General features: G+C 38.7%; 2 protein-coding genes across 30 annotated transcripts in view; one reads left to right on the top strand and one right to left on the bottom strand.

Moving 5' to 3' along the window:
- Window positions 1-2,664, top strand: part of NCBP1 (nuclear cap binding protein subunit 1) — a 40,247-nt gene extending 37,583 nt beyond the window's left edge. For 9 of the 23 annotated variants that reach the window (XM_054658336.2, XM_063788466.1, XM_063788464.1 and 6 more), the window contains 2 exons: window positions 48-185; window positions 1,611-2,664. In XM_054658336.2, the coding sequence (XP_054514311.1) occupies window positions 48-161 (114 nt within the window). In that variant the 3' untranslated portion in view covers window positions 162-185; window positions 1,611-2,664. Of the gene's footprint in view, window positions 1-47 lie in introns of all 23 variants that reach the window. The other 14 variants (XR_008537147.2, XR_010148898.1, XR_010148896.1 and 11 more) reach the window with 3 other exon arrangements.
- The window catches only part of XPA (XPA, DNA damage recognition and repair factor), a 61,548-nt gene extending 35,154 nt beyond the window's left edge, over window positions 1-26,394 (bottom strand). For 3 of the 7 annotated variants that reach the window (XM_054658341.2, XM_009456971.5, XM_063788473.1), the window contains exons 1-6: window positions 26,044-26,394; window positions 22,569-22,679; window positions 18,442-18,547; window positions 16,009-16,174; window positions 13,834-13,951; window positions 4,420-4,518 (exon numbers count right to left, since the gene is read on the bottom strand). In XM_054658341.2, the coding sequence (XP_054514316.1) occupies window positions 4,420-4,518; window positions 13,834-13,951; window positions 16,009-16,174; window positions 18,442-18,547; window positions 22,569-22,679; window positions 26,044-26,215 (772 nt within the window). In that variant the 5' untranslated portion in view covers window positions 26,216-26,394. Of the gene's footprint in view, window positions 1-3,837; window positions 4,519-4,701; window positions 4,891-11,116; window positions 11,348-13,833; window positions 13,952-16,008; window positions 16,175-18,441; window positions 18,548-22,568; window positions 22,680-26,043 lie in introns of those variants that run through there. The other 4 variants (XR_682334.5, XR_010148900.1, XR_682335.5 and 1 more) reach the window with 4 other exon arrangements.
- Window positions 26,395-26,430: the final 36 nt, after the last annotated feature.

Below are 26,430 nucleotides of genomic sequence, written 5' to 3'. Positions count from 1 at the left end.
TTATATGCTTTTTCCTGACCTAACTACCCCCTTTTGTGTGTCCACAGCATCACCAAATAATCCAGCAGTACATGGTGACCCTGGAGAACCTTCTCTTCACTGCTGAATTAGACCCTCATATCTTGGCCGTGTTCCAGCAGTTCTGTGCCCTGCAGGCCTAAGGGTCATTTTTTCCTCATGTCAAGGTTTTTTTTGATATCTTAAAATAATTTGTCTTATTTTTTGATGGTTTGAATGCTTGCTTTCTTGTAGTATCCTTTCACTTCTTAAAGGAAACAAAGGGGAAGAGGACAGTGAATGAACATGGCATTACTTTTAATTGCCTAACGGCAGTAATGTGACTATGACCATGATATATTATATATGTGACAGATACAACTTCTCTGTGATCAGTTTGTTATTTTTTTTCTCCTTAAGGCACAAAATAATTGGTTTGAGGTATGTGAAACACTAGAGGTCAACCTTACATAATATATAGAACTGATGGGTTTACCCAGCTACCCAGTAGCATAACTTTTCACAGCTCGGGGATGAATTAACATGGCTGAAATAAAACTAAAAGTATGGTTTTTAAACTTTGGCATTTCATGATTTATCATCTCACTCTACTCTAAAACTGGTGGTTTCTTACTGAAGGTGTTCTCCATTTGAAATTTTATCTTCAAAGTATTTTTAAGTAGTATCTTTAAGACACGACTTGTTAGTAATAAAAGTGTTACTAGTTGGAAGAGTAGTTCTTAAATTTGTCTTAATGTAAATCACCTGGGAATCTTTCAAGTTATTTTGAAATTTAAACCACCGTCTGGGGGTGGAACGCAGACATCCTCAGTAATCCTTAAAGTTTCCCCAGGTGATTCCAGGTTTGGTCACCATTATCTTAGAGCATCTACTCACTTCCTCTAGCCTTGGGGTTATTTGTCCAAGGTCTTGTAGTGAGTTACAGAATACTAAAGTGGATGTAGAAGTGGTCAGATTGACTGAAACTATACCCTGAATTAGATGTGAGTTTAGATTTTGTTTATATGGAACCTGATCCAAAAAACTATGAAGTCCTGAGCTTGTTTCCTGTATAGTATTGATGCTGAAATAAGATGACAGCAGTTTGTAAAATAATACACAAATATGAGGAATTGTCTGACATTCCAAATTTCGAGGATTTTTAGACTTTTTTCATTAAACCTTAGAAAAAAATTACCAGTAATCCTACAACTACTGGTAGTGTTGTTGTGCATTTGCACAAAATAGGTATAATTTTTTCTTATTACATCCCAAGTTTATGATGCATTAAGCGTTTTGCATATTTTGATATATTTTCGCTTTGGTTTACCATACATTTTAGTGGCTACAGAATGTAGTCTGCTTAATAAATGGGAATTCCTAGAATGTTTAAATACCATACTATTTAAGACAAAATACAAAATATCCAGAAAAATCCAGGTTGCGTGGCTGGTTACTAAAGGACTAAAACCCAGGTTCTTGGCTAAATATTTTTGTTTATACTGTTTATCTTTCCCATTGCTTAAGCACAGCACAAACTATGTAATTATATATAATTACAGTTGACCCTTGAACAACATGGGTTTGAACTGTGTGAGTCTCCTTACACACAGGTTTTCTTCCACCCCTGAGATGGCAAGACCAGCCCCTTGTCTTCCTCAGCCTGCTCAACGTGAAGATGATGAGGATGAAGACCTTTATGATGATCCACTTCTACTTATTAAATAGTAAATATATTTTTTTCTTATGATTTTATTTTCTTTTCTCTAGCTTCATAAGAATATAGCATATGGGCTGGGCGCAGTGGCTCACGCCTGTAATCCCAGCACTTTGGGAGGCTGAGGCGGGCAGATCACAAGGACAGGAGATTGAGACCATCCTGGCTAACACAGTGAAACCCTGTCTCTACTAAAAACACAAAAACTTAGCCAGGCGTGGAAGGTACATGGCTGTAGTCCCAGCTACTCGGGAGGCTGAGACAGGAGAATTGCTTGAACCCGGGAGGTGGAGGTTTCAGTGAGCCAAGATTGTGCCACTGCACTCCAGCCTGGGCGATGGAGCAAGGCTCTGTCTCAAAAAAGAAGAAAAAAAATATATAGCATATGACATACAAAATGAGTTAATCAACTGTTTGTTATTGGTAAGTCAGCAGTGGGCTATTGGTGGTTAAGTTTTGGGGGAGTCAAAAGTTATATGCAAATTTTTTACTGTGCGGGGTGTCAGCATCCCTAACCCCATGTTGTTCAAGGGTCAACTGTAGTTTAAAATGACTCCTGTCTCAAAAAACCAAAGGATAACCTTTAAGGGATTGGTAACTTTGACTCGAAACTGCTTTGTAATCTTTTCACAATGTACTGAAAAGTGTGGCTAGTTATGTTTGAACCACATTCTAGAGAAATTTGTAGGTTTTAATTTCTTTTCTCTTGGTCCTCTCTTCATGTATAATGGTTGCTTTTAACAGCTGTTCGCTGATGTGGCCCTGCTCTGTCCCAGTCTAGCAGCTTTAGTGTATGGAAAAATTGAACTAGGAATTGAGTTTTGAAGAAATAAAGGTGTAAGAGCAAACATTCAACAACAGTTGCTGTCCCCAGTAATGAAGTTCATACAGACAAAAGATGGCATGTCACTGTACATCATACCTTGCAATAAATATTCTGTTAAATTGTGCTGGTGCAATTTTAACATGCTTTTGTCAAAGTAAACATACTGTTTTCCTAATTTAAATGAAAGATGAGGAAGGGACCTTGCCAACCTATGTAGAGCAGGTTTAGCTGTTAGTGATGTCTGGATACCAGGATTGTCTTAAACTGATAAGGGTGTAGAGGGTGAATAGAAGCATCCCTTAACTAGACAAATCTATTTTCTGTAATATAGTGGCCTTGGTAATACATGCTCATTAACTAGTGGTTATTATGTGCCAGGTGCTATAGGTTCACCCTATTAACTACTTCAAACAGTCCTTTGAGATGATTACGCCCTCTTTACAGATAAAAACAGGCTTTTGGAGTAATTTACCCAGGGTCCACAGCTAGTAAGTGGAATTTGAACCTAGATCCAGTTGGCCCAAAAGCTCCTTTTCCCCCTGATAATGCTTTTACAACAACCTGAACCCCTAGTTATTCTGTTGTCATCAAGCTGAAAGCTTTTTTCCCCAGAGACATCTTGCTGCCCATTCAGAATCAATTTTTACTAAGCTGTAATATTTAGCATAGCACTTATTAGTCATTGAGTGTGAAGGTGTTTAAAAAAAAATCAAACTTGAAAAATACACAAACATTTCTGTGTAGTCTGAATTATTTGGACATGACTTGTTTTGACTTAGCCTTTCTCCAAGCATAATCTCCACTAAAGAAAAAAAAATGGAAATGTTTAAACTTCCTATTCTATTTGTACAGTAGGATAAAATGTCATGTCAAACAATTTGAAAATATCAGGTTATTTTAACTAACTGGAATTTGTTTTTGTCAAAAAATAATGCATAGACCCAATAATTCTTTTGACAAGATACAGGAAAATTTCACTAAAGTTGATGCAGATGCCTGCGGTGATGTGAGACTAGGTTGTCACTTCCTTTCCTTAGAAGTCTGAAAGCAGCATGGAAGCAAGCCTGGGACTAAATGAACATACTCCTAAGGCACTTAGGTGCATGCCTGGCACCTGGTTGGTAAATGCTCAGTAAATGTTAGCACTACTTAAAATAAACATCAGTGCCTTCTTTGATCAACAATCAGATAGTCAACCATGAAAACAGCTCTTTTCCATTTTAATCCAGCATTTAAAAAGCTATCTAGACTAATGTTAAGTACCACAATAGAGGCCCCAAGAGTACAGAAAACATGATCAGACTCGTACAACTCAATGTTTATTTCTGCTATTAGGGCTTTTTCCAGCAGTAGTTCCCCACTGTTTCCACCATCGTGGAGACAGAAATCGTCCTAAAAAACACATGACTAGAACCTGGGGTACAGTGGTGCACCACCATTGCTATTATTTGTTTCTTGGTTAAGAATCCAGTTCGGCCTTTGTTGAACCCTTTTCCCTCTACCCCAATCTAGGGTTTGCCTTGGTATCTTGTCCTCAAATTTGTAGCTGACCTACCACTTCTGCACCTACTCTAGCACTCAGCTCCCATCTCTGTTGTAAGAAAGCAATCACAGACATGACATTCTGCACACAACCAGGCCAGGTGACCTTCACTGAAACTTGCTTTTAAGCCATAACATACATAATTATTACTGAAGTATTACTTATACAAGGGTTTCATTCATCTATGAAGATGTTGCGTTTTTTTTTTTGAATTTTGAAAAGGACCAATCTAAATTTCCTTTATTTAAATATAAAATTCTATAAAACAGGTCACTGAACTAAAAAATCACATTTTTTCATATGTCAGTTCATGGCCACACATAGTACAAGTCTTACGGTACATGTCATCTTCTAGGTTTTCTTCTGGTCCATACTCATGTTGATGAACAATCGTCTCCCTTTTCCACACACTGCTTCTTACTGCTCGCCGCAATTCTGAAAAAAAAATTTTAAAGTCATCTTTTCAGTGGTGCTATTCAGGTGAATCCAAAAATCCAACTCCGTCAAGCTTTCAGCCATGTACATGTGTGTGTGTCTATGTGTATTTAAACCATATATAGTTTACCTTAATTTTATAACAAAGTTGATTATACAAACTTGGCAAACTTACTTTCTTACCTCACTAGTTTGGCCTGTGAATCAAGTTGTCACTGGAGCAGTGTGAAACAAGAGATTCAGAAATGGTTATGTGGGTTGGTGGTATGCAAAACAGAACCATATTCAGAAGTGAGTTGAGTAACACAATAGGACACATTCAGGTACGTTTGACTTCAGATAACAGAATGCCACAGTAGGAAAAGGAGTCAGCTGAAATAATTAAGAAAAAGGAGTGTTTTTAAGTTCCTGTTAGGAGCTACATCAATAAGTATCAAGTCAAGCTTTGCAAGAAAACTAGAAAGTAGAGAACTCTACCACTATGCTGGTATGTTTTCATCTTAGAAAAAGTGCTTGTGCAATAAGACCTCAAGTCTATTGAAGTTCTTATAAGATGACAGCATTATTTTAGGAGAGGGCTAAAAATAAGAATCACAGAATGTTAAGAGCTGGAAAGAACCATAGACTTTTGATTTTACTTCACTTTATCTTGCAGGTAGGGAAACTGAGCAAAGATAGTTTAACTGTGAAGCCAGGACACTGGTCATATTCTAATGTTTGGAGCTTTTTCTGCTACTTCGTGTCAAAATCATTTTACAAAGAAAATTATATTGGGTTCTTTGAAAGCAACCAAGTAAATCATATTTTAATAAAAAGCAACACTTTACACTTCTATTCTCACCAGTGATCCACCCAGTTCTTCATTGACAGTGGCATTACCTAAGGGAGAGTATGATAGCTGTCTTGTATAATCTCAGCTATAAAAATAACATACACCAAGTAATCACATATTTTCCCTGATCCATTTTAGATCTATAAGTAGTATCAAAATACTACTTGAATCTTATTTTCAGCTTTTATATTATGAGGATGAAAACACAGGGCTATGTATAATGCAGTGTTCTTACCACTTTAAATGCATTTAATCCTCACAGCCCTTTAAGATAAGAAGAATTATTCCAATTTTACAGATGAGAAAACCAAGGCACAGAGAAGTTATAAGTTGCTCAAGGTTATATAGTTGATGGATACCTCTAGCATGAAAAGTACTTTGACATTATTTTAGTGCATATACCTCTAGATAGTTTTTGGTCTGGAAGAAAAAAATGTTCATCCAAACTCTTCATTTATTTCAGTATCCTCTCATATTCTGAAGACCTTGGTTTTTCTAGATATAGATCTGGAATGCCCTCCTTCCTTTAAATTTTACTTAGGATATTTTCTAAATAAAAAATGATATGCTAACCAGAACTCCACAGATGCCCTCTGGTTTCAGATAATGTAAGGAAGATGTTGCCTTGAATTCTAATACCTGCTTTTCAACTTGGTTCTCACGTAAGACATCTGGCCACCTTATCCCACTGAAAATCCTACAAAATTTTACTGCAACACAATCATGCTAAACTAACTTCTCTGCCTAATTTGAATATTAGGTGTACTTAAAAAGAGGTACCAAAGAAAAATTTTCTGAATACTAAAAAAAAATACTTGTAGTAAAAGTCTGTCTGTCTAGCCATAATTGAACCTAAGGTTTTACATTGACTTTGACTTTTTCTCCCCACTCTTCAGCTAGTATGTCAGGCTATATAATGGTGAGAATAAAGCCATATCTTTAATACTTACTAGACATTCCTAGAAAAATTTGTGCCAGAAAGTAAGAAAGTATTCGGGGCCAGGTGCAATGGCTCATGCCTGTAATCCCAGCACTTTGGGAGGATTACCTGAGCCTGGGAGTTCAAGACCAGCCTGGGCAACACAGTGAAACCCCAATCTCTTAAAAAAAATAAAATAAAATAAAAAATTAAAAAAATTTTTTTAATTAGCCACGGTGACATGAGCCTGTAGTCCCAGCTACTCGGGAGGCTGAAGTGGGAGGATCGCTTAAGCGGAGGAGTTTGAGCCTGCAGTGAGCCATGATTGCACCACTGCACTCCAGCCTAGGTGACAGAGCGAGACTGTCTCAAAGAAAAAAACAACAGAACATAAGGAAGTATTTAAAAATGGATAGGTTTGGGTTTTTTTTTTTTTTTTTTTTACCCTTCTTTCCCTTTCTGAACAATCCAGTCCTATGGAGCAAGCAAGCATCCATAGGAGGGTGAGAGAGCCCAAGAAAAAGGGCTCCCTCCAGAAGAGGAGGCAGCAACAGTAATGGGAATTAGTCACACATAGGGCTTTGATCAAGTCACTATATTAAGGATCATGGGAGCCACCAGGTTTCTCATCATCCAAAAAGCCAGTATAAGTAAAACTAAAATGAACCATGAAATTTTAAAACTGGATGTATCAGTGTAAACTCAAGGTTTACATATATTTATAGACAGAGACATAGAAATACAGATACATGTGTTGTGCTAGAAAGCAGAAAGGAGTGCTCAAGAAATGATGACATAAGGCTGGGCATGGTGGCTCACGCCTATAATTCTAGCACTTTGGGAGGCCGAGGCAGGTGGATCACTTGAGGTCAGGAGTTCAAGACCAGCTTGGCCAATATGGTGAAACCCCATCTCTACTGAAAACACAAAAATTAGCTGGACATGGTGGCATATGCCTGTAATCTCAGCTACTTGGGAGGCTGAGACAGGAGAATCGCATGAACCTGGGAGGTGAAGGTTGCAGTGAGCTGAGGTCGCGCCACTGCACTCCAACCTGGGTGACAGAGCGATACTAGGTCTCAAAAGTAAATAAGTAAATTTAAAAAGTAAGGAAATGACATGTCAAAAGATACAAAAGCTAGTCACTAGGCCAAATCAGACCATTTGAGCAACAAAGTAAGGACAGAAATGAACCAAAGCCACTGGAGAAAAACAGAAATTAATGAATTCATACCAATAATAAGTAAATGGGGCAAAGGATGCTACAGAATGCTGACTGCCAACTGCTTAAATGCAGAAGGAATGCTGGAATTAGAAGACAGTTCTTATAACCATCATACTAAAGACTGGTTCTAGCAAGCACCATCAATGGATGGACACTAAATCTAGGGGGATACAATTTCTTTTTGCTTATCAAATCAAAATCAGAATTACCACTGAGGGCTGATAGACATCAGTGCCTCCAGATAATGAGGCCCGGAGAAAAGCACATCACTTACGTACTGTCCCTGGTCTGAAATGCATACCCTGCATCCAACCAGCAGGACACACCAGAAACTGCCCCAAGTGAGAAGCATGTTTTGAAGGGCAGGGCAGGGGAAGCAGACTTTTCTTCAAAAATGTCAATGTCATAAAAAATACGAGCTGTGTAAATATCCCAGAAAAGTTTAGAAAGACTTGGTTCCTAAAGCCAATACCCAATTCTAGACTGGATTCTGTTCTAGAAAGGAATTACTAAAAAGAACATTAGATAAACTAACAAAACTAGAATATGGAGGGCAGATTAGACATAAATACTAAATCAATGTTAAATTTACTCAAGTTAACAATATACTTTGGTTATGTAACAAAATATATCCCTATTAGGAAATATACACTGTAATACTTAAGGGTAAAGGGTGGTGATGTATACAACTTAGTCTTAAATGGTTCGGAAAAAAATAAATACTGTGTATAGAAAGAGCATGCAAATAATGATGCAAATAGCATAAAGTGTTAACAGTAGGTAATCTGGAAAAAGGATATATGAGTGGCCCTTTGTATTATTATCCTTGCAATTTTTTATAAGTTTGAAATTATTTCCAAACAAAATAGTTTAAAAAGACAGGAGCTAGCTTGAAGGGGATTCTACTGGGCAAATTTTGGACAATTTCAGCACCAAAATGAATCATGACTGGAATGGACTATAATACACTGACTTCAGAATAAGAAACAATCAGTCCAGCTGATGCTTAAAAAAAAATCAGTTTTTAAGAGAAGAAAAGCTCTTCTTTCCAAAAGCCAAATAACAATTACAGAAAGTGAAAGAAATAGAAAATCACCATTTATATCCACCATAATAACTAAAGTAAGACTCAGCCCTGTGTACTAAAACCACTGAGTGAAAGGTAAGGAATGAGATATTCACATAGTATTAGATTTCTCACTAATTACAAAGGATAAAGGGTACCTTTACAATGGAAAAACCTGGCAGACACCACCTTAACTAAGCAGTCAAACTACCACTCCCTTAAAAGAGAGAGCTGGTACCATGTGTCTACTGATAAATGCTCAAACACATCACCTTGAAAGTATTCCTACCAAAAACATTCGACCTGAGTCTAACTGAGGAAACAAGCAGCTAACAAATCTGAATGGAGGGACACACTGAACAGCAGCTGGCCTGGGCACTGCAAAATGTCAATGTCGTGAAAGACAAAAAAGGCTGAGGGACTAGTTTAAAAGCAGCTATCAATATGCATCATCCTTGAATAACACCTGGATCCAACAAAAAGCTGTAAAGGACACCAAAACAACTGGAGAATATTAAATTATACACAAGATAGCAGCATTATATTAATGCTAAGTTTCTTGAGTATGATCGTTGTTCTTTAGCTATGTAGAAGAACACCATTGTTTTTTGTTTTTTGAGACAGGGTTTCACTCTTGTTGCCCAAGCTGGAGTGCAATGGGGGGATCTCAGCTCACTGCAACCTCCACTTCCCAGGTTCAAGCAATTCTCTTGCCTCAGCCTCCTGAGTAGCTGGGACTACAGGCACACACCATCATGCCCAGCTAATTTTTGTATTTTTAGTAGAGACAAGGTTTCACCATGTTGGCCAGGCTGGTCTCAAACTCCTGGCCTCAGGTGATCTAACCACCTCGGCCTCCTGAAGTGTTGGGATTACAGGCATAAGCCACTGCTCCCAGCCGAATGCCATTGTTCTGAGGAGAAACATGCTGAAGTGTTTATAAGAATCACAATGTCTGCAACTTAAATGGCTTGGCAAAATATGTGTGTGTGAAAGAAAAAGTAAATATGGCAAATGTCAACATCAGGTAAATAAAAAAATTTAAGATTAATACTTTTTTCACATTACTTCATTTAACAACTTAAAACTTAGGAAAGCAGAAATCAACTACCTACTGCTGAGAATGAGAAGGAGGTAGTTTTAAAAACAAGGTAAGGCTTTAGAAGAGTGAAAAAAGGTCTGTAGGTCTGAAATCGACTTTGGGGGAGCTGAGGAAACCTGGGGTGGGTGCAGGTCCTACGCAGTACTGAAGGCCTAATTGAAGCTGGAGACAAAACAGTGGTTTACCACGTTCCAACCTCCTAGTTCCATTGGCCTAGAATTTCACAATGCTGGAAGCTATTAACTAAGGACTGCCTTTCATGGAAATTTATAACAATTTTCAATGTAACCAGTCTTGTTACTGATATATTCAGGGACTGCTTATACTTTTTACAGACGAAAAAATTCTCCTAAATCCTTTTTTAAATGAAAATGTTATTTTATACCAATCTAAAACTTGTATTCAGTTTAACATCTTGGTTTTGCAAAAGAGGTGGTCTGTATTCATGGAAACCCAATGCTGCTTCTGAGGTAAATTTAAAAGACAACTAGCTGAGAGAGACAAGATACTTCTAAATACTTTATGGTAGGACAGTAAGTATTGACTCATGGTGCCCCTTGTTAACAGGAGGAAAAAAAATTACAAGGAAAAAGACACAATGACAATATGATGCTTTGGTCTTCTTTAGTCCTCCATAAACTAAAGCAGAGTAACAGAGAACTGAGTCTCCCAAACTCTCTTGAGAGATGACTCCAGAGTCATAAATATAACCACAGGCCCACAATGTACAATGTCCACAAACTTGGGACCCCCATAAGAGATTTCTTACCTACCTCTTTTGGGAGGAAAGTACATAGTAATAAATAATGAAAATGAATTTATTTTCCTTTTTTTAGAAGGGTAACCTCTACCAGTACGGAATAAGAGAAAGCTGGTATAACTAAAGAAATGCCTTATCTCTACCTTATTTATAGAGTAGACATGCAAACCCAAAACGTTCTGTACATTTGAACCAGCTGAACGTTCCCATCTAATATTAAGGCCTGTGCATCCTGAAGTTTTGAAATCAAAACATTTCTATAATCTATAACTGATTTCTGTAATGTATAACAGTCCTCTCTTTCACACTCCTTAAGATGCCTGTTCACTACTTTATCCTTCAAGGCTCTCCTTGCTACTGGAAGAGAGGAAGGACTGGTGTAGGGCACTGAAAAGATTAAAAGGCCAAATTCAAAAGAACTCTCCAAATACTCTCAATCGGTCCTTTGAATATTTTGATACAGAGTTTTGATACCAGTTAAAAAAACTGAACAGCAGTTTCTGCCTTGTATCTAAAATCCGTAACAATTTGAATTCACTAACAAGAAAACACTTTCTTGTCTTTCACCTTATTTTTATCTATCTATACACACCTTATACTATTTAAACTAAAATTCTTTTTGGTAGTAAGATCAATTCTCAAACTGCTAAAGTAGAAGATCATATTCTCAAAGCAGGTAAATATAATCTCTTACCTTCCCATAAAGAAGTAAACTGTGTCAGCTTCTTTGTGGATCAAAATCAGAAGACCAAGAGGAACCAGGTTCCAATTTCTTTTCAACTAAAATACTTTTAGACTTGCTTTTATTCCTCTCTGTTCTGAGCCTTCTGAGAAAACTGCACAGTAAGCTCCTTGTGTCTAATCTCTACAGTGTCTACTCCAATCTCAGCCCTTTGTGGCCTATTCAGGAAGGCGGGAACAACCTCTAAAGTAAATCAACAAGAAGCCATAATTAAAGAAGGCATCACACTGACCTCTCTGCACATTAAACACCAGAAGACAGTGGAGTAATGTTACAGAACTTAGGTATTCATATGCACAAAAGCAGTAAAACATTTCTATTTACAGAGACTTGGAAAATATATCACTCATGTAACCACTTTGGAAAATGTCCTCAAAAGACATCCTTCATTCAAATAAGAAGCGAACTGAAAAAGAAACCAGACCCAAGAGGTCTAACTCTATGAAAAACTTCAGGGCAAATTCAAACTCTTCGAAAATGAGGACAATTGACAGTAGCTTATCTGGTGATTAACAGCAGCAATTTAATGCAATGAGAAAAAAAGCTAATTATATTAAAGTGTATATTTCTTTAAAAAGTAATACCAGTGAAAACTAAATCTTTAAGAGTTCTGTTCATACTACTAATATATATACCACATAGAATTCTTATTTAAAAAAGCATGTGATGAAATGGATGCCATCATCTTTCAATCTCTTTGTCAAATTACAGGAATTTAGTTACCATTAGATGACACTGACCAAATTACAGAATTAGTATCTAAGAAAGTACAGACAGCTCTCGTTTTAAAAAATATTTCATCACTTTGCAGATACAGGTTTTTAATTAATACTTATTATTTTATCCATGTATTATTATCTGCACCAAAATACCACCTGGAAATGGTTTAAGGAGGCAGCAAAGAGGTAAGAGTTGAGGTGATTTCAGGTAGCTGGAGTTAACAAAAAACCCTAGGCTAGTATATAACTAATCTATCACTCTGTCCTCCCTTTCGCACCTCTTAAAATGCCTTTTCACTACTTTATCTTTCAAGGTTCTCCTTGCTACTACAGAGGAAGGACTGGTGTAAAGCACTGAAAAGATTAAAGGGCCAAAAACATCAGAACTCTTTCCAAATCCTCTCAATACAGCAGTGGCTAATTTTGGGAAGGTTCTTTAATGAAATGCTCTTACATGGCACAGCTTATTACAGGAAACCTCTCTACAAAGCCATGAATGTGTGCCTTACCTTGTGATTCAGGAATTGCTAAGTAACTATATAAAAAGATGTGTATAAGGATGTTGATCATGGAGTTGCTTAACTTCGTGTCAAATAGTGCTTCCATTTTTATTTTTAAAAAAAATGTAAGGATCTTAGGATAGAAAAGAACAGGAAGAGCAAAAATTAAAATGTTGCTGATGATTGTCTCTGAGTAGAAAATCATGCAATAAGAGCTCTTTGTAATTCTCTTTTCTGCACTGTAACTGAATTACACTTGTAATGACAAAGGAAAAACAAATCCTCACAATGAGAAGGATTACAACAACTTGTGTTCCTCACAACAAGGAAGGCTTACATTCAATTTTTGGTTTTGCTTTTTTGTTTTTAAGACATCTGACCTTATCTTATTCACTCTCCAAAACCACTTATGAATCCTAAAAACATGAGCAAAATTATATGGATAGGACATTCACTTTCAATGAATTAATTTAGTATATATATCAAACCGAATATATACATAAAGTATGTGTTATCTCTACACACTGTACACTACAGTGGGACTCTGCATAATTACTGCATGAAGAACATGTATGTTTCCTTTTTTAAGACTCTTTTAGGGATTCTGTGATAGAGCACAAAGTGACCTCTGTGCTCCTGCAGCACCGCACGTTCACTATCATGGTACCTAGCACACTTGCACGATTTTAAGTTTCTCTCCTGACAAACTCTGACTCCAGAATTTATGTTAGCACAGTGCCTGGCACATAGTTGACACTTAGTAAATACTGGATGCATTGATGGATGGATGGATGGATGGATGAACATACAGACAGACTTAACAGACATACATACCTGGATGGATAACAGGGACAAATTAATGCAGCGATAGATGGACAAGGGAATGCATGCAAAGACAGATGCATGGATAGAGAAATGACTACTTCATGGAGACTTTCAGTCAAAAAAGCCTGCTTCCAGTCCCAACTCTGCCAATAACTATGTAACAAGTCACTCCACCTTTCTGGGTCTTTTGGTCATATATAAAATAAAAGTTCCTTCTAGCTGCTGAATTAGATGACTAAGACTTAGGGCATGGCTTTTCATTTTAAGCAATTAGAGGGGATTGTTGGTAGGTGTGTTTTTTATAACACACCTGTTGATCATACTTAAGATTTAATTGATGCCAAATCCTTGACCAGTGATACCACTCCTGATCCTCACATTTTTCCTATATAAAAACATGATTCACTTTAAGATGATGACGTACATGCTTTTCAGAAATGTCGTACTGTGAGGTTTGAGCTTAGTGCCTTGAAGACCAACATACTGAGGGCAAACTTTCATTTTTTTCAACCTCTAAAAAACACATTCCAATCTATTGGTGACATTAAACAGGAAGAATCTAGTTAAAGGCTTTTTGCAAAATGGTAAAACACAATCCTTCACGATATAAAATGTGGCCATCTACCTTTTACTTTTTTATCAAATTTCTTCTGTTTCATTTTTTCTCGGTTTTCCTGTCGGACTTCCTTTGCTTCTTCTAATGCTTCTTGACTACCCCAAACTTCAAGAGACCTCTTCACAATCTACAACACAAAATCCATATTTAAATAAGTTGTGATTCAGACTTGCGAAATATTATAGTTCTAACTGTCAAATCCAAAGGTACCAAAGAATGATCTAACTCAAGTATAAATTTATAAATACTTATTAGAAATTTAAAGATTTTAAATATTAATGATCAGAAACAACTCTAATAAAACATCTATCTAAACCTATGAAACTGTCAGTAAACGTATGCTGAATTAGATTATAAATAGAAAAGTTGTCCTGACTGTATTGTCACAGGAATCAAAAGTACACGTGGTCAGTGAGTTTGATCAACTGTGGTGGGCTCACCAAAGAAACAGTTTGTTGACAGATTAGCCACATCAGACCTAAATATGAGGTCATCTCCAAAAATCTCCAACCGCAGGAAATTACCAATTACTACTACTCATCTCCTTCAAGATCAATAATTGTCTCTATCGACTTGACTTCTGATCTGCAGGATATATTTTTTTTTAATTTTGGTACCAAGTGATGTAAAAAGTCTTCATTCTACTTTTAAAACTTTACATTATATACCTTTACTCTTTATAGTATTTACTTAGATTTTAAGAGAATTTACACACTAAGAATTATGCTCAGGATACCTCTCACAATATGTTAAAAGGACCATAATATTAATCAGCGTAGCCAAACTCAAATTTAACATAATCAAGTGATATACTCATATTTCGTATATTCTGAGACATCACGTTTTCCGCAATTTAACATCCCTGAAAATGCTGCATCACCAATGCACTTAATGGTACTTTAACAACTCTGAGTCAAAAAGTGGTGCAGAAGAATTGGACTCTGAATGTAAAGTTTAGGAATACCTTCGTAAGTCTTTTGCACTTGCATTTTCCCTTTTATGTGTGCAAAAGTCGTGATATATGACAAACTATAATAAAGTCTAATGGCACTATTTCACCAAGTATAAAATAAAAGCATCAAGCAATAAGAAAGCGTATGTTGATTTTAATCAGCGGCATTTAAAAATATTTAATGGTACATAAAACAATAGTGAATGTTCTAATCAACAGAATCTTAGTATTTAATGAAATTCAGTACACGTTTTGTTTTACAATATGGCTTCTTAATTTTATTTGGAGATATGGGATTTTCTAGTATAGTATATATTCAAACTGTGCTCTAAAGCAATGCCTCCCAATATTTTAAGCTAACAGCACAAAAAGAATATTACAATATTTGTACCACTCTGAGGTAGATACAGGAGGCTGCTTGTGACTCAGAAACTGGCCTGGGCACTAGCAGTCCTAGCCACTAAGTGGATCACCGTCTTGGCACACCTATAACCCATCTGCAGCAAGTGGAGTTGAGACGACCTGCTCTGAGATTATAGAGCTATATGGACACTCGCTAGCATTCCAGATGGGTAGAGTTAGATTTTAGGTATTTATGAAATTCCTGAAATTTTTCTTTTTTTTAAATATTTCTTTTTTGGTGGGAGATGGAGGTGAAAGAGGGTAAGGAAACAGGGCCTGACTCCCATTCCAACCTTTTTTAGTTTCCAAATTGTACTCTTAACATCACCCAATAGCAACAGGTTTGTTTCAAAGTGCCATATTAGAAGCAAAATGAGGCCAGGCGTGGCGGCTCATGCCTGTAATCCCAGCACTTTGCGAGGCCAAAGCAGGAGGATCACTTGAGCCCTGGAGTTCGAGACCAGCCTGGGCAATATGGTAAAACCCCATCTCTACAAAAAATACAAAAAACTAGCCAGGTGCTACTCAGAAGGCTGAGGTGGAAGGATTACCTGAGCCCGGGAGGTCAAGGCTGCAGTGAGCCATGATCTGACCACTGCACTCCAGCCTGAGTGACAGAGTGAGACCTTATTGTTTGGAAAAAAAAAAAAAAAAAAAAGCAAAATGAGAAAACATGTTATTAAATGTCATTATACATGACTGTGAAGCATATGCAAAACTAGGGAAAAGAGTTTTTCCACACTCTGTAAGCAAAAGCCAAACTAATTATGACTAGTTTGTTATTAAGAATTTACCAGAGTGAAAAATAATAAATACAACTTATTAGAGACCTGTAACTTTAAGTAGAGTTTCATATCACCCCATTGTGAATGATGTGGATTCTTCTTCACAATAAATTTAAGAGGTGGCTCTCTTTTTTCTAAATCACAGTCTTTCAGAAGATATTCTTGTTTTGCCTCTGTTTTGGTTATAAGCTTGTGTTTATCATCAGCATCTCTGAAAACAGATTAAGTCCATTATATAAATTAGTTATTTTAAATAAGCTAAGTTTGCAAATAGCCCAGCAACTTAGGGGCACACACAGCAAAAAGGACATATAAAATACTTTTTCCTGCAACTCTCATGGTTAAATTAGCAACATAAGAATTCTAACAGAAAAATACTTTTATCTTTTACTTATTCTGGTAAGTTACATTATCTAGAGAAAAAAACATTCCTAGCAAAGGGAACAGCAAGGGAAAAGGCTCTAGGGCAGGGGTGTATTTTGCAGAGAGCTTACAGCAAGAGGACCAGTGTAACTAGAAGACCTGAAGTAAGCGATGGTGAGGAGTGGTGGGAGATACAGTCAGAGACAGTCAGGACTTTGCAAGCAATGGTGAAGACAATGGTTAGAAACTACTAGAAGGTTCTGAGCAAAATACTATATGAAAAGGAGACCCTAGGGGTGCGAAAGGGGTAATGGGGGAGAGACCAGTTAGAACACTACTGCAGTGGTCCAGGCAAGAGCTGATGGTGGCCTAGACTAAGGCAGCAGTGGGAGAGGATGAGATGCCGATGAATTCAGGATATGGTGAACCTAGAGCCAAACAGGTTTGGAATTAATACACACAGGAGAGTGGAGACATAGCCAGTGAATAAAGCTGGCTTTACTGAAATGGTAAACACTAAAGAGCAGGTACAGATCAGGGAGGGGAGAAATCAAAGGTTCTATCAGAGGATTCTATCACAAAAACATAAAAGTTAAAACTGGGAAGAGCTATACAAAAGCTAAATAATTCAGAAGTATAAACTAACAGGAGACATGTAGACTATATGGTACTAAAACTATCATCTTTGACGATGTTGAAAAAGAATGGAGGACTGTGTTCCTGATTATGATTAAATATAAAAGTGTAATGTTTCCAGACTTTTCAAGGTGTTGGCAGGACCACGTTCCTTTCTGGAGGCACTAGGTAAAAATCCATCTCCTTGCCTTTTCTAGCTTCTAGAGGCCACCTGCATTCCTGAACACATGACCCCCTCCTTCCACTTTGACAGCCAGTGATGATGGCTTCTCACATTGCATCACTCACTTCTTCACTAATTGCATGTCCCTCTGACTCTCAGCTTTCCTCTTCCACTTCTAAGAAAGCTCATGTGCTTGTATTCGGTCTACCTGGATAACCCAGGATAATCTCCCCATCTCGAGGTCTTTAACCTTAATCATATCTGCAAAGTCCTTTTGCTATGGCAAGGTAATATATTCACAACTTTCTTTAAACTGGCACAAGAGTTGCTTCCATTTTCTCTTGGAAATAAAATTCTATGTAGTGTTTCAGTTCCCAAAAGCTATACTGGCCTTTAAGAATGACAACAATACTGTGGACTTTAACCACTGTGTCGGTGGGAAATGAGTTTGTAATCTATAGTTCCAGCTGTGGTGCCAGAGCATTCCCAGCCATATATCTGATCATGAGACCAGGGACCACATCTCCCTCTCTATCTACCGAGGATTCCGCTCAGCAACAAGCCAATCATGATGGCTCCCAATGTCTGCAGCAGGGACTCTGAAAGGGCAGATCCTTCAGGCAGGTGAGGAGTTGATTTAGGACTGTAGGGACAAAGTAAGCACAGGGAATAGGTAAGAGGGCCAACTAAGATTCCAAGATAGGACCTTCAATGTTCAAAAGATATCAACACAGCATTTGGCTGAGTAAACAGTAGTGATAGGAGAACCACGTGAAGTGAGAAAGGTTATTCTGGGTGATATAAAAAAAAGGATAAAGTCTATAAGAAGAAAAAGAATGGAAGAATATAGTTCTTCCTCATCTATTCTCTTTATGAGGGTAGCAAAAGATGAATGAAAAAGGTATTCGGAGCTACTGTCCTTTCACTGAAGGCCCCACTCCTCTGACCAAGATGTAACACACCCTGGAATAATTAAGAAATAGAGGGATCATTAGGGCTGGGTGAAGAGAAGGGGTAGCAGCCTGCCACTGAGAGACGTTAAAAAACAAAAACAAAAAAAAACAGGCCAGCAGAAAAAGAAAAGGAAATTTCTATGGCAGAACCATCAGCATCCTTCCTATTTTATGGGGTATATCATAAGCTTTAATAAGCACAGATTTACTGTATTTGGCAAAATAGAAACCATAGAAATTTTAGGAAACACCCAAAATGAAATTCATAATTACTAAAATATCAAATCCAAACAGATATAACTTGTTTTGCCCTAAACCTACACATAAACATTAGCAATTAAGAACACCATCTAAAATAAGTACCTGCAGTTATCACAAGTTGGCAAATCAAAGTGGTTCATAAGATAAGAATCCATAAATTCTTTCCCACATTCTTCGCATATTACATAATCAAATTCCATAACAGGTCCTAAGAAAAGGAAAATGAACTCTTTAAGTTTCCTTTTTTATGACTAGAACAATATATTTTCCTCTATTTTATTAGCTTATCAGCATGTATGCGATGCCTGACATAAATACATTTAAGTAAAAGACAAAATAAGACCTTGATTATGTTTATCTAAAAAAAAAAAATTAAAGAGGAAAAAAGAAAAGTAACATAAAGAAAAAAACGTAGCAATTCCACAAGTATTTCTGAATCCCAGCCATGTACAAGGTACTTGTATTAGTGCTACATTAGTTATAAGAAACTACCACAGACAGAGTGACTTAAAACAACACACATTTATTATCACACGGATCTCTAGTTTATTCTGACATGGGTCTCAGTAGGCTAAAATCAAGGTGTTGGCAGGGCTGTGTTCCTTTCTGGAGGCTCTAGGCAAGAATCCATCTCCTTGCCTTTTCCAGCTTCTATAGGCTGCCTGCATTCCTTGACTCATGACCCCTTCCTCCATCTTCATAGCCAGCAATGGTGGCTTCTCACATGGCATCACCCACTTCTTCCATAATCACATGTCCCTCTGACTCTTGGCTTTCCTCTTCTACTTTTTCTGTTTTTTTGAAATGGAGTCTTGCTCTGCCACCCAGGCTGGAGTGCAGTGGCACGATCTCAGCTCAGTGTAACCTCCACCTCTCGGGTTCAAGCGATTCTCCTGCCTTAGCCTCCCAAGTAGCTGGGATTACAGGTGCACGCCACCATGCCCGGATAATTTTTGTTTTTGTTTTTTGTTTTGTTTTTTGAGATGGAATCTCGCTCTGTTGCTCAGGTTTTAGTGCAGTGGCGCAATCTCAGCTCACTGCAACCTCCATCTCCTGGGTTCAAGTGATTCTGCTGCCTCAGCCTCCCAAGTAGCTGGGATTACAGGCACGCACCACCATGCCCAGTTAATTCTTGTATTTTTAGTAGAGATGGGGTTTTACCATGTTGGCCAGGCTGGTCTCGATCTCCTGACCTTGTGATCCACCCACCTCAGCCTCCCAAAGTGCTGGGATTACAGGCATGAGCCACTGCACCCAGCCCTAATTTTTGTATTTTTAATAGAGACAGAGTTTCGCCATGTTGGCCAGGTTGGTCTTGAACTCCTGACCGCAGGTGATCCACCTGCCTTGGCCTCCCAGAGTGCTGGGATTACAGGCGTGAGCCACTGTGCCCGGCCCCTCTTCCACTTTTAAGGAAACTTGTGTGCTTACATTGGGTCTACCTGAATAACCCAGGATATTCTCCCTATGTCAAGGTCTTTAACCTTAATCATATCTGCAAAGTCCTTTTTGCTATGATAAGGATAATATATTCACAGGTTCCAGGGTGATTAAGGCATGGACATCTTTGGGGGCCATTATTCTGCCCACCACAGCACTGCTGAAAGTACAAAAGAGATTAGTCCCAGAGTGGTAGGGCAAAAAGGGATCTGCTTACAGACAGGGCACCAACATTGCACAAGAAAAAGCAATAAACAGCATGGTAACAGAAGAGAGACAACAACAGAATTCACTTCCAAACGGAAAAAATTTTTTCTCCCTCCATTCTACCCCCTACCAACAAAGCAAATAGCTTCTTCAACTGTCTCACCTTGTGGATTATAAACTCTTTTAAGGGGAGAGGCTGTATTCAGCCATGTATCCTCAACTCCCAGCACAGAAAAACCACTCTAGGTAAGTAAAGCTAGATTATTTAAGGACTTCAAATGCCTAGCTATGGAACTTAATCCTGTAAGAACTGTTTCTCCCAGCAAGTCTTTAAATTTTATTAGTAAGGCTGGCACAGTGGCTCACACCTATAATCCCAGCACTTTGGGAGGCCAAGGTGGGTGGATCACTTGAGTCCAGGAGTTCGACACCAGCCTGGTCAACATGGCAAAGCCCTGTCTCTACAAAAAAAATCCAAAAATCAGCCAGGTGTCAATTAGCTGGGTGGCAGGCACCTGTAATTCCAGCTACTCTGGATGCTGAGGCAGGAGAATCGCTTGTGCCCATGAGGTGGAGGTTGCAGCAAGCCAAGATTGCCCCACTGCATTCCAGCCTGGGCAACAAGAGTGAAACTCCGTCTCAAAAACAAAAACAAAAAAAATTAGCCAGGCATGGTAGTGTGTGCCTGTAGTCCCAGCTACTTGGGAGGCTGAGGTGAGAGAATCGCTTGAACCCAGGAGGTGGAGGTTGCAGTAAGCCAAGATCATGCCACTGCACTCCAGGCTGGCTACAGAGCAAGGCTCTTTCTAAATAAATATATATATATATATATGTATATATATATATGTGTGTAAATAAATAAATTTTACTAAGAAGTCTTTAGGCTGAATGCTCCAACTCTCAGAACTGCCACAATTTCCAACAAGAAGAAAAAAGGAGTTGTCGGCCAGGTGCAGTGGCTCACGCCTGTAATCCCAGCACTTTGGGAGGCCGAGGAGGGTGGATCACCTGAGATTGGGTGCTCAAGACCAGCTGACCAACATGGAGAAACCCCGTCTCTACTAAAAGTACAAAATTAGCTGGGCCTGGTGGTGCATGCCTATAATCCCAGCTACTCGGGAGGCTGAGGCAGGAGAATCGCTTGAACCCAGGAGGCAGAGGTTGCGGTGAGCCGAGATTGCACCATTGCACTCCAGCCTGGGCAACGAGAGTGAAACTCTGTCTCAAAGAAAAAAAAAAAGAAAAGGGGAATTGTCATTATGTCATTAATTGTTTGTTTCAAAATATTCCTATCACTGCCTTCCCTTACCTCCTTCGTTGTAACACACTAATCTCCAAACTTTAAGAAAACAAACAAACAAAAAAATCATGCTTTTTTTGTAGAATATTAGAGAAGCATATCTATAGACAAAAGGAAAACTAAAAATTTTGGAACAAGGCTAGTGATAGTCAAAGTGGTATCTTTGAAAAATTTACCAGGATGCATTAGAATGAAGAGAAAGTGTGGTAGAAATACCAATTAGGAAGCTATTACATAGCATTATTAATCAAAACATTTAAAATGTGCAGTTTTCTAATTTAAAATATTCTTTATAATGGGAATTCCTAAATAAACACAATGATAATTTTCAAACTGTCACTCCCTTTTACATTTACCACTCAGAAACTGGCAGTCTACCATAAGCAAGAGTTGTGTAATTATTTCATTATATATTACAATGTAATAATAATGGAAATAAAGTACACAATAAAATGTAATATGCTTGAATCATCCTGAAACCATCCCCAGCCACCCCCCAACCCCACCCTGGGTTTTGTCTTCCACAAAACCAGTCCCTGATGCAAATAAAAACAAATATTTTAATCCGTCAAGTCTCAGCTTCTGCAAACAACAATATAGACACACATAGATCAAAGCAGGGCAACCACTTACATTGATGAATGCACAACACTTCTGTAGCTGCAACTAAAGACTGGAATAGGTCTGTTTTTTTTTTTTTTTTAAATAGCTGTTATATTGCACTGTTGGCTGCCAAACTTATGAACAAATAAAGTGTTTCTATCTTTTTCCCAAAGAGTGTGAAAGTACCCTCACTGTGAAGATATGTGTACATATAAGTGATTTACCAAAGCACTAACCTTAGATCATAGTTACATCCTTCTTTTTATGCTGGTCTATCTTATACTTTGTAAGCTGCTTTCTTTCTCCACAGATAAATAAAAGAATGTCCTAAATGTTATCTCTTGGATTCTGGTGCCTCACTTCAGCCTATCAAGATAATTTTGAGTATTTATTCTACCAATCAATATACTGGCTAACCCTGCCTATTATAAAACAACAGAGAGCAGCAACCCCTAAGTACATCAGCCACAAGTTAAATAATCATTTCCATATGCATGGCTGTTTCTTTGATTGTTTTTTTAATCTACTAGCAAAACTGCCAAACTTTATCACTTTTATAAAGATAATGTACTCACTGATTAAAGTAGTTATGGCATTATTTAGCATCACTTTGCATAGAATTATGCATGTTACTCAAAATAACCAATCTAGATACTTATTTTTGAAAAACTCACTTTACCTGGTTGATGAACAACTTTTCCAATTTTCTGTTCTTCTTCTTCTTCCTCTTCTAAAATGAAGCCTCCTCCTGTGTCAATTATCTTTGGGGCTGCTTTTACATTAGCCATGCCTACAAAAGTAAGTAAAAGCAGTCAACAATTGAAGTAGGTAAGCCTGTATGTTACCTTGTTCATAAACAGAAAATTCCTTTGAATTCAATATATCTCAAACAACACAAGGATGTCCACAATCACTACTTCTATTCAACATTATACTGAAGGTCCCAGCTAGTCTAACAGAGCAAGAAAACCAAAAAGGCATAAAGGATGAAAAGAAAGAAGTAAAACAGCATCTATTCACAGATGATGTAATTATGTGTGTAAAATATCCACAAGAATCTACAATTAGAATTAAGAAATAACGACCTAGGAAGAGATGTGCACAACCTCTGCCCTGAAAACTACAAAACACTAAGAGAAATCAAAGAGGACTTAAATGGAGAAATACACTGTGTATGGATTTTAAGCCTCAATATTATAAAAACGTCAATTCTTCACAAATTTATCTAAAGATGCAAGGTGATCTCAGCTAGAACTCCAGCAGTGGGGTGCGTTGTGTGTGTGTGCGCGCGCGCGTGTGCACCCGGAAATTTCCGTTTCATATTTTGGGCCATGGTTGATTGTGGGTAACTAAAGCCACAGAAAGTGAAACCTTGGAAAATGGAGGTCTAACGTATGCATATCTGACAAAGGACTCACATTCAGAATACATAATAAAATCCTCTAAGTCAGTAAAAGACAACCCAACTTTTAAAAACAGTCAAAAGATTTGAACAGGCACTTCACAAATGAGGATATCCAAACGGCCAAAAAGCACATGAAAAGGTCCTCATTATCTCTAATCATTAGGAAAATACAAATTAAAACCATAATGAAGTATCATTAGACTCTCACCAGAATGCTTAAAATGAAAAAGACTGACAATACCAAGTGTGAGGATGTGGAGCAACCACAACTGCCATTTTGCTGGTGAGATTGGAAACTGATATAATCACCGTTTGGCAATATCTACTAAAGCTTAACATAACTACATCTCTCCTATGACCCAGCAATTTCATCTCCAGGCATATACACAAGAGAAGTGAGTGTGTATGTCCACTAAAATACATAAAAAAGAATGTGTACAGAGGTTTCATTCATAACAGCCCCAAAGTGGAAACAACCCAAATAGCCACCAAAAGGAAAATGGAAAAAATTGTGGCATAATACAAAAGAATCTATACAACATCTAAACGCACAAACTACCAATGCATGCAACAAAATGTGTGAATCTCTCAGATACTATGTTGCGCAAAAAAAGCCAGATACTGTATGACTCAATGTACATGAAGTTTGGAAATAGGTAATACCAATCAAATGGTCAGAAGAGTATTACTTCTGAGAGTAGAGAGTGGACACCGACTAGGAAGGCACAATAGGAAAACTTCTAAGGTTCTGGAAGTGTACATGTCTTGATCACTATGGTGTTTACACAAGCATTCACATAGGTAAAATTCAGATGAGTACATTTTACAGTATGTTACACCTCCATTTATTAAAATAAGACAGATTAATATGTTTTATTCTGCTACGGTCACTCCCCTTCTCTGGCCTCAATTTCTCCCTCTATTAAATGAAAGGATTAGATTATAAGCTTGTTTCCACTGTTAACAGCAATTCTCACACTATAATGCCTGTTCATCTCTCTGTATCCCTTCATTAGACTGAGTGCCTTTACTTGTATACTTCTGACAAATAGTAAACATTCCATGAGTACCAACTGGATGGATAGAAATGAATGAACCTACCAGAATATGTAATATAAATAGCAAAGTAAATGAATGGAATGACAGTAAACACAATGAGAATTAAGAAGAGGGAAAGCTGGAGTAGTCGAGCCCATGACTTGAGCAGGATCCTAAACAATGCTAACTCATGCCCAAAACAAAGTCCGATTTCTCTCTGCTGCTATGCCTTGCTGTTTCCCCAGGACCTTAGCACCACTCTTCGTATTCTAAGCAAGTTTTTTCAGTCTTTCATGGCACATGTCATGGCACACAGAGAAAAAGAAAATTGTATAGTACCATGAAATAAAAGTGTCACAAAGATAAAAATCTCAGCACTTACCTAACTCTTGAAACATGGTGGGTTGTACACAATGCTACAATACAGTTCAGTTCTTGGGGAACTGCCTAAGAAATCTTAAAGAATGTTCATTCTACCTTGCTTTCCATGATCAAAAGTTTAATTTAATGTCAGTTTTTGCTATTTTGCACCTTCCGTTCCACAGCCATGTCGTAGATCTGGAAATCTTTATGGAATCATGACTATGAATTAATCAGTGCAAATGAACTTTCTGTCTGACTCTAGCGTGCCTCAAGTTTAGAAAGGAATAAAAGGTAACCACTATAAAGCAGAAAGGATGAGACCAGTACCATCAAAAGTAGCTGGAATTTGCAGTTTCGGTGTTAGTATGAACATCAAGACATGCTGCCAGCCTCAGACTCTTCTCACTCTCACTACATCTGGCTGATAAAAAAGAGTAATACAGCTCTAAACTGTGCTCGACAAAGGGCAGTATAGAGCTTTAGGAACACAAGTACTTCATGTTATAGAGGTAACCCTGAAGAACTGCCTGTCAACCAAACTATATTTTAAGTATCCTGTTAAAGATTATTAGTTGACCCCAGTGGCAAATTCTGTAAGAGAATAATCTGCAATGAGAGATCAGTCCTTAATTTACTTCAATCAATAAACACGTTTTGAGCATCTAGTTTTTGCCAAGAAATCGCAGAGGTCACATGTCCAAGAAATAGACTCATGGAATCTATGGATTAGAATCTTAAAGGTTTACTATCCAGTCCCTTCTTCTGATTGCTGAGTAGGAGATTCTGATTGATGAATCTCCTCTACTTCACATAAGTAAGCGTTCTTCCAGTTCCTATTTGAGCGCTTCTAGTAACGGGAAGCTCATGAGAAGCAATCCATTGCACTTTTGGCAACTCTAATTGTTGAAAGCTCTCCCTAACAAACACCAAGATCTGCCTCTTCCATCAACTAGTTCTAGGTATAGAGGCCAGAATCAAGAACTAGTCTAACTCCTCTTTCCGGGATAGCTGAGGCCCTGACACCTGGCAGTGGCTGACACCTCCCGGCGGGGGCGGCTGCATCCCTAAACGAAAAATCGAAGCTGAGCAGCCGAGGTGCAGCGAAGAAGGCCCGGGGCTGGGGGTCAGGAGGCCCGGGTGCGACCGAGGAACGCTCTGTGGTCGTGGACAGGACGCTTTGACAAGGCGGCTGGCTGGGCGGATTCCCTCTCCCACTGGGGGAGAATCTGCACACATACGCCAGCGGAGTTGACGCGACCCCCGGGCCCCGGGACTCGGCTCGCACGAGCCAGTCTGGGGACCGGGGAGGCGGGGAGAGGGAAGGGGAAACCGCGGACGCGGCCCAAACCTCCAGTAGCCGCAGCCGCCGTCGCCGAGTAGGGCCGGGCAGCCAGCCGGGCCTGGCGCAGCATCAATGCCCGCTGCCGCTTCCGCTCGATACTCGCCCGCACCAAGGCAGGCAGCTCCGCGGGTTGCTCTAAAGCCGCCGCCTCCGGCAAAGCCCCGTCGGCCGCCGCCATCTCCGACCCACTCCGAGGACCTAGCTCCCAGCTCCACGCACGCGCACTGCACGCCGAGGCGAGCCAGCCGCCCTGCACCGCCTCTGCGTTCCCCGCACCCAGCGGCCTTTCTGAGTGAGAGCGCCTGCGCAGTTAAGGGGCTCGGGGTGGCCTGCCCGGGCGCTGGGCGGAGTCTGGGCATGCGCGGACACGGAGTACCCGCCTACCTACCTGCT

This window comes from Pan troglodytes, chromosome 11 (assembly GCF_028858775.2).
Source record: "Pan troglodytes isolate AG18354 chromosome 11, NHGRI_mPanTro3-v2.0_pri, whole genome shotgun sequence".
Classification (NCBI taxonomy): domain Eukaryota; kingdom Metazoa; phylum Chordata; class Mammalia; order Primates; family Hominidae; genus Pan; species Pan troglodytes.
The sequence above is the reverse complement of the archived record's forward strand: the minus strand, read 5'-3'. Positions and strand labels throughout refer to the sequence as shown.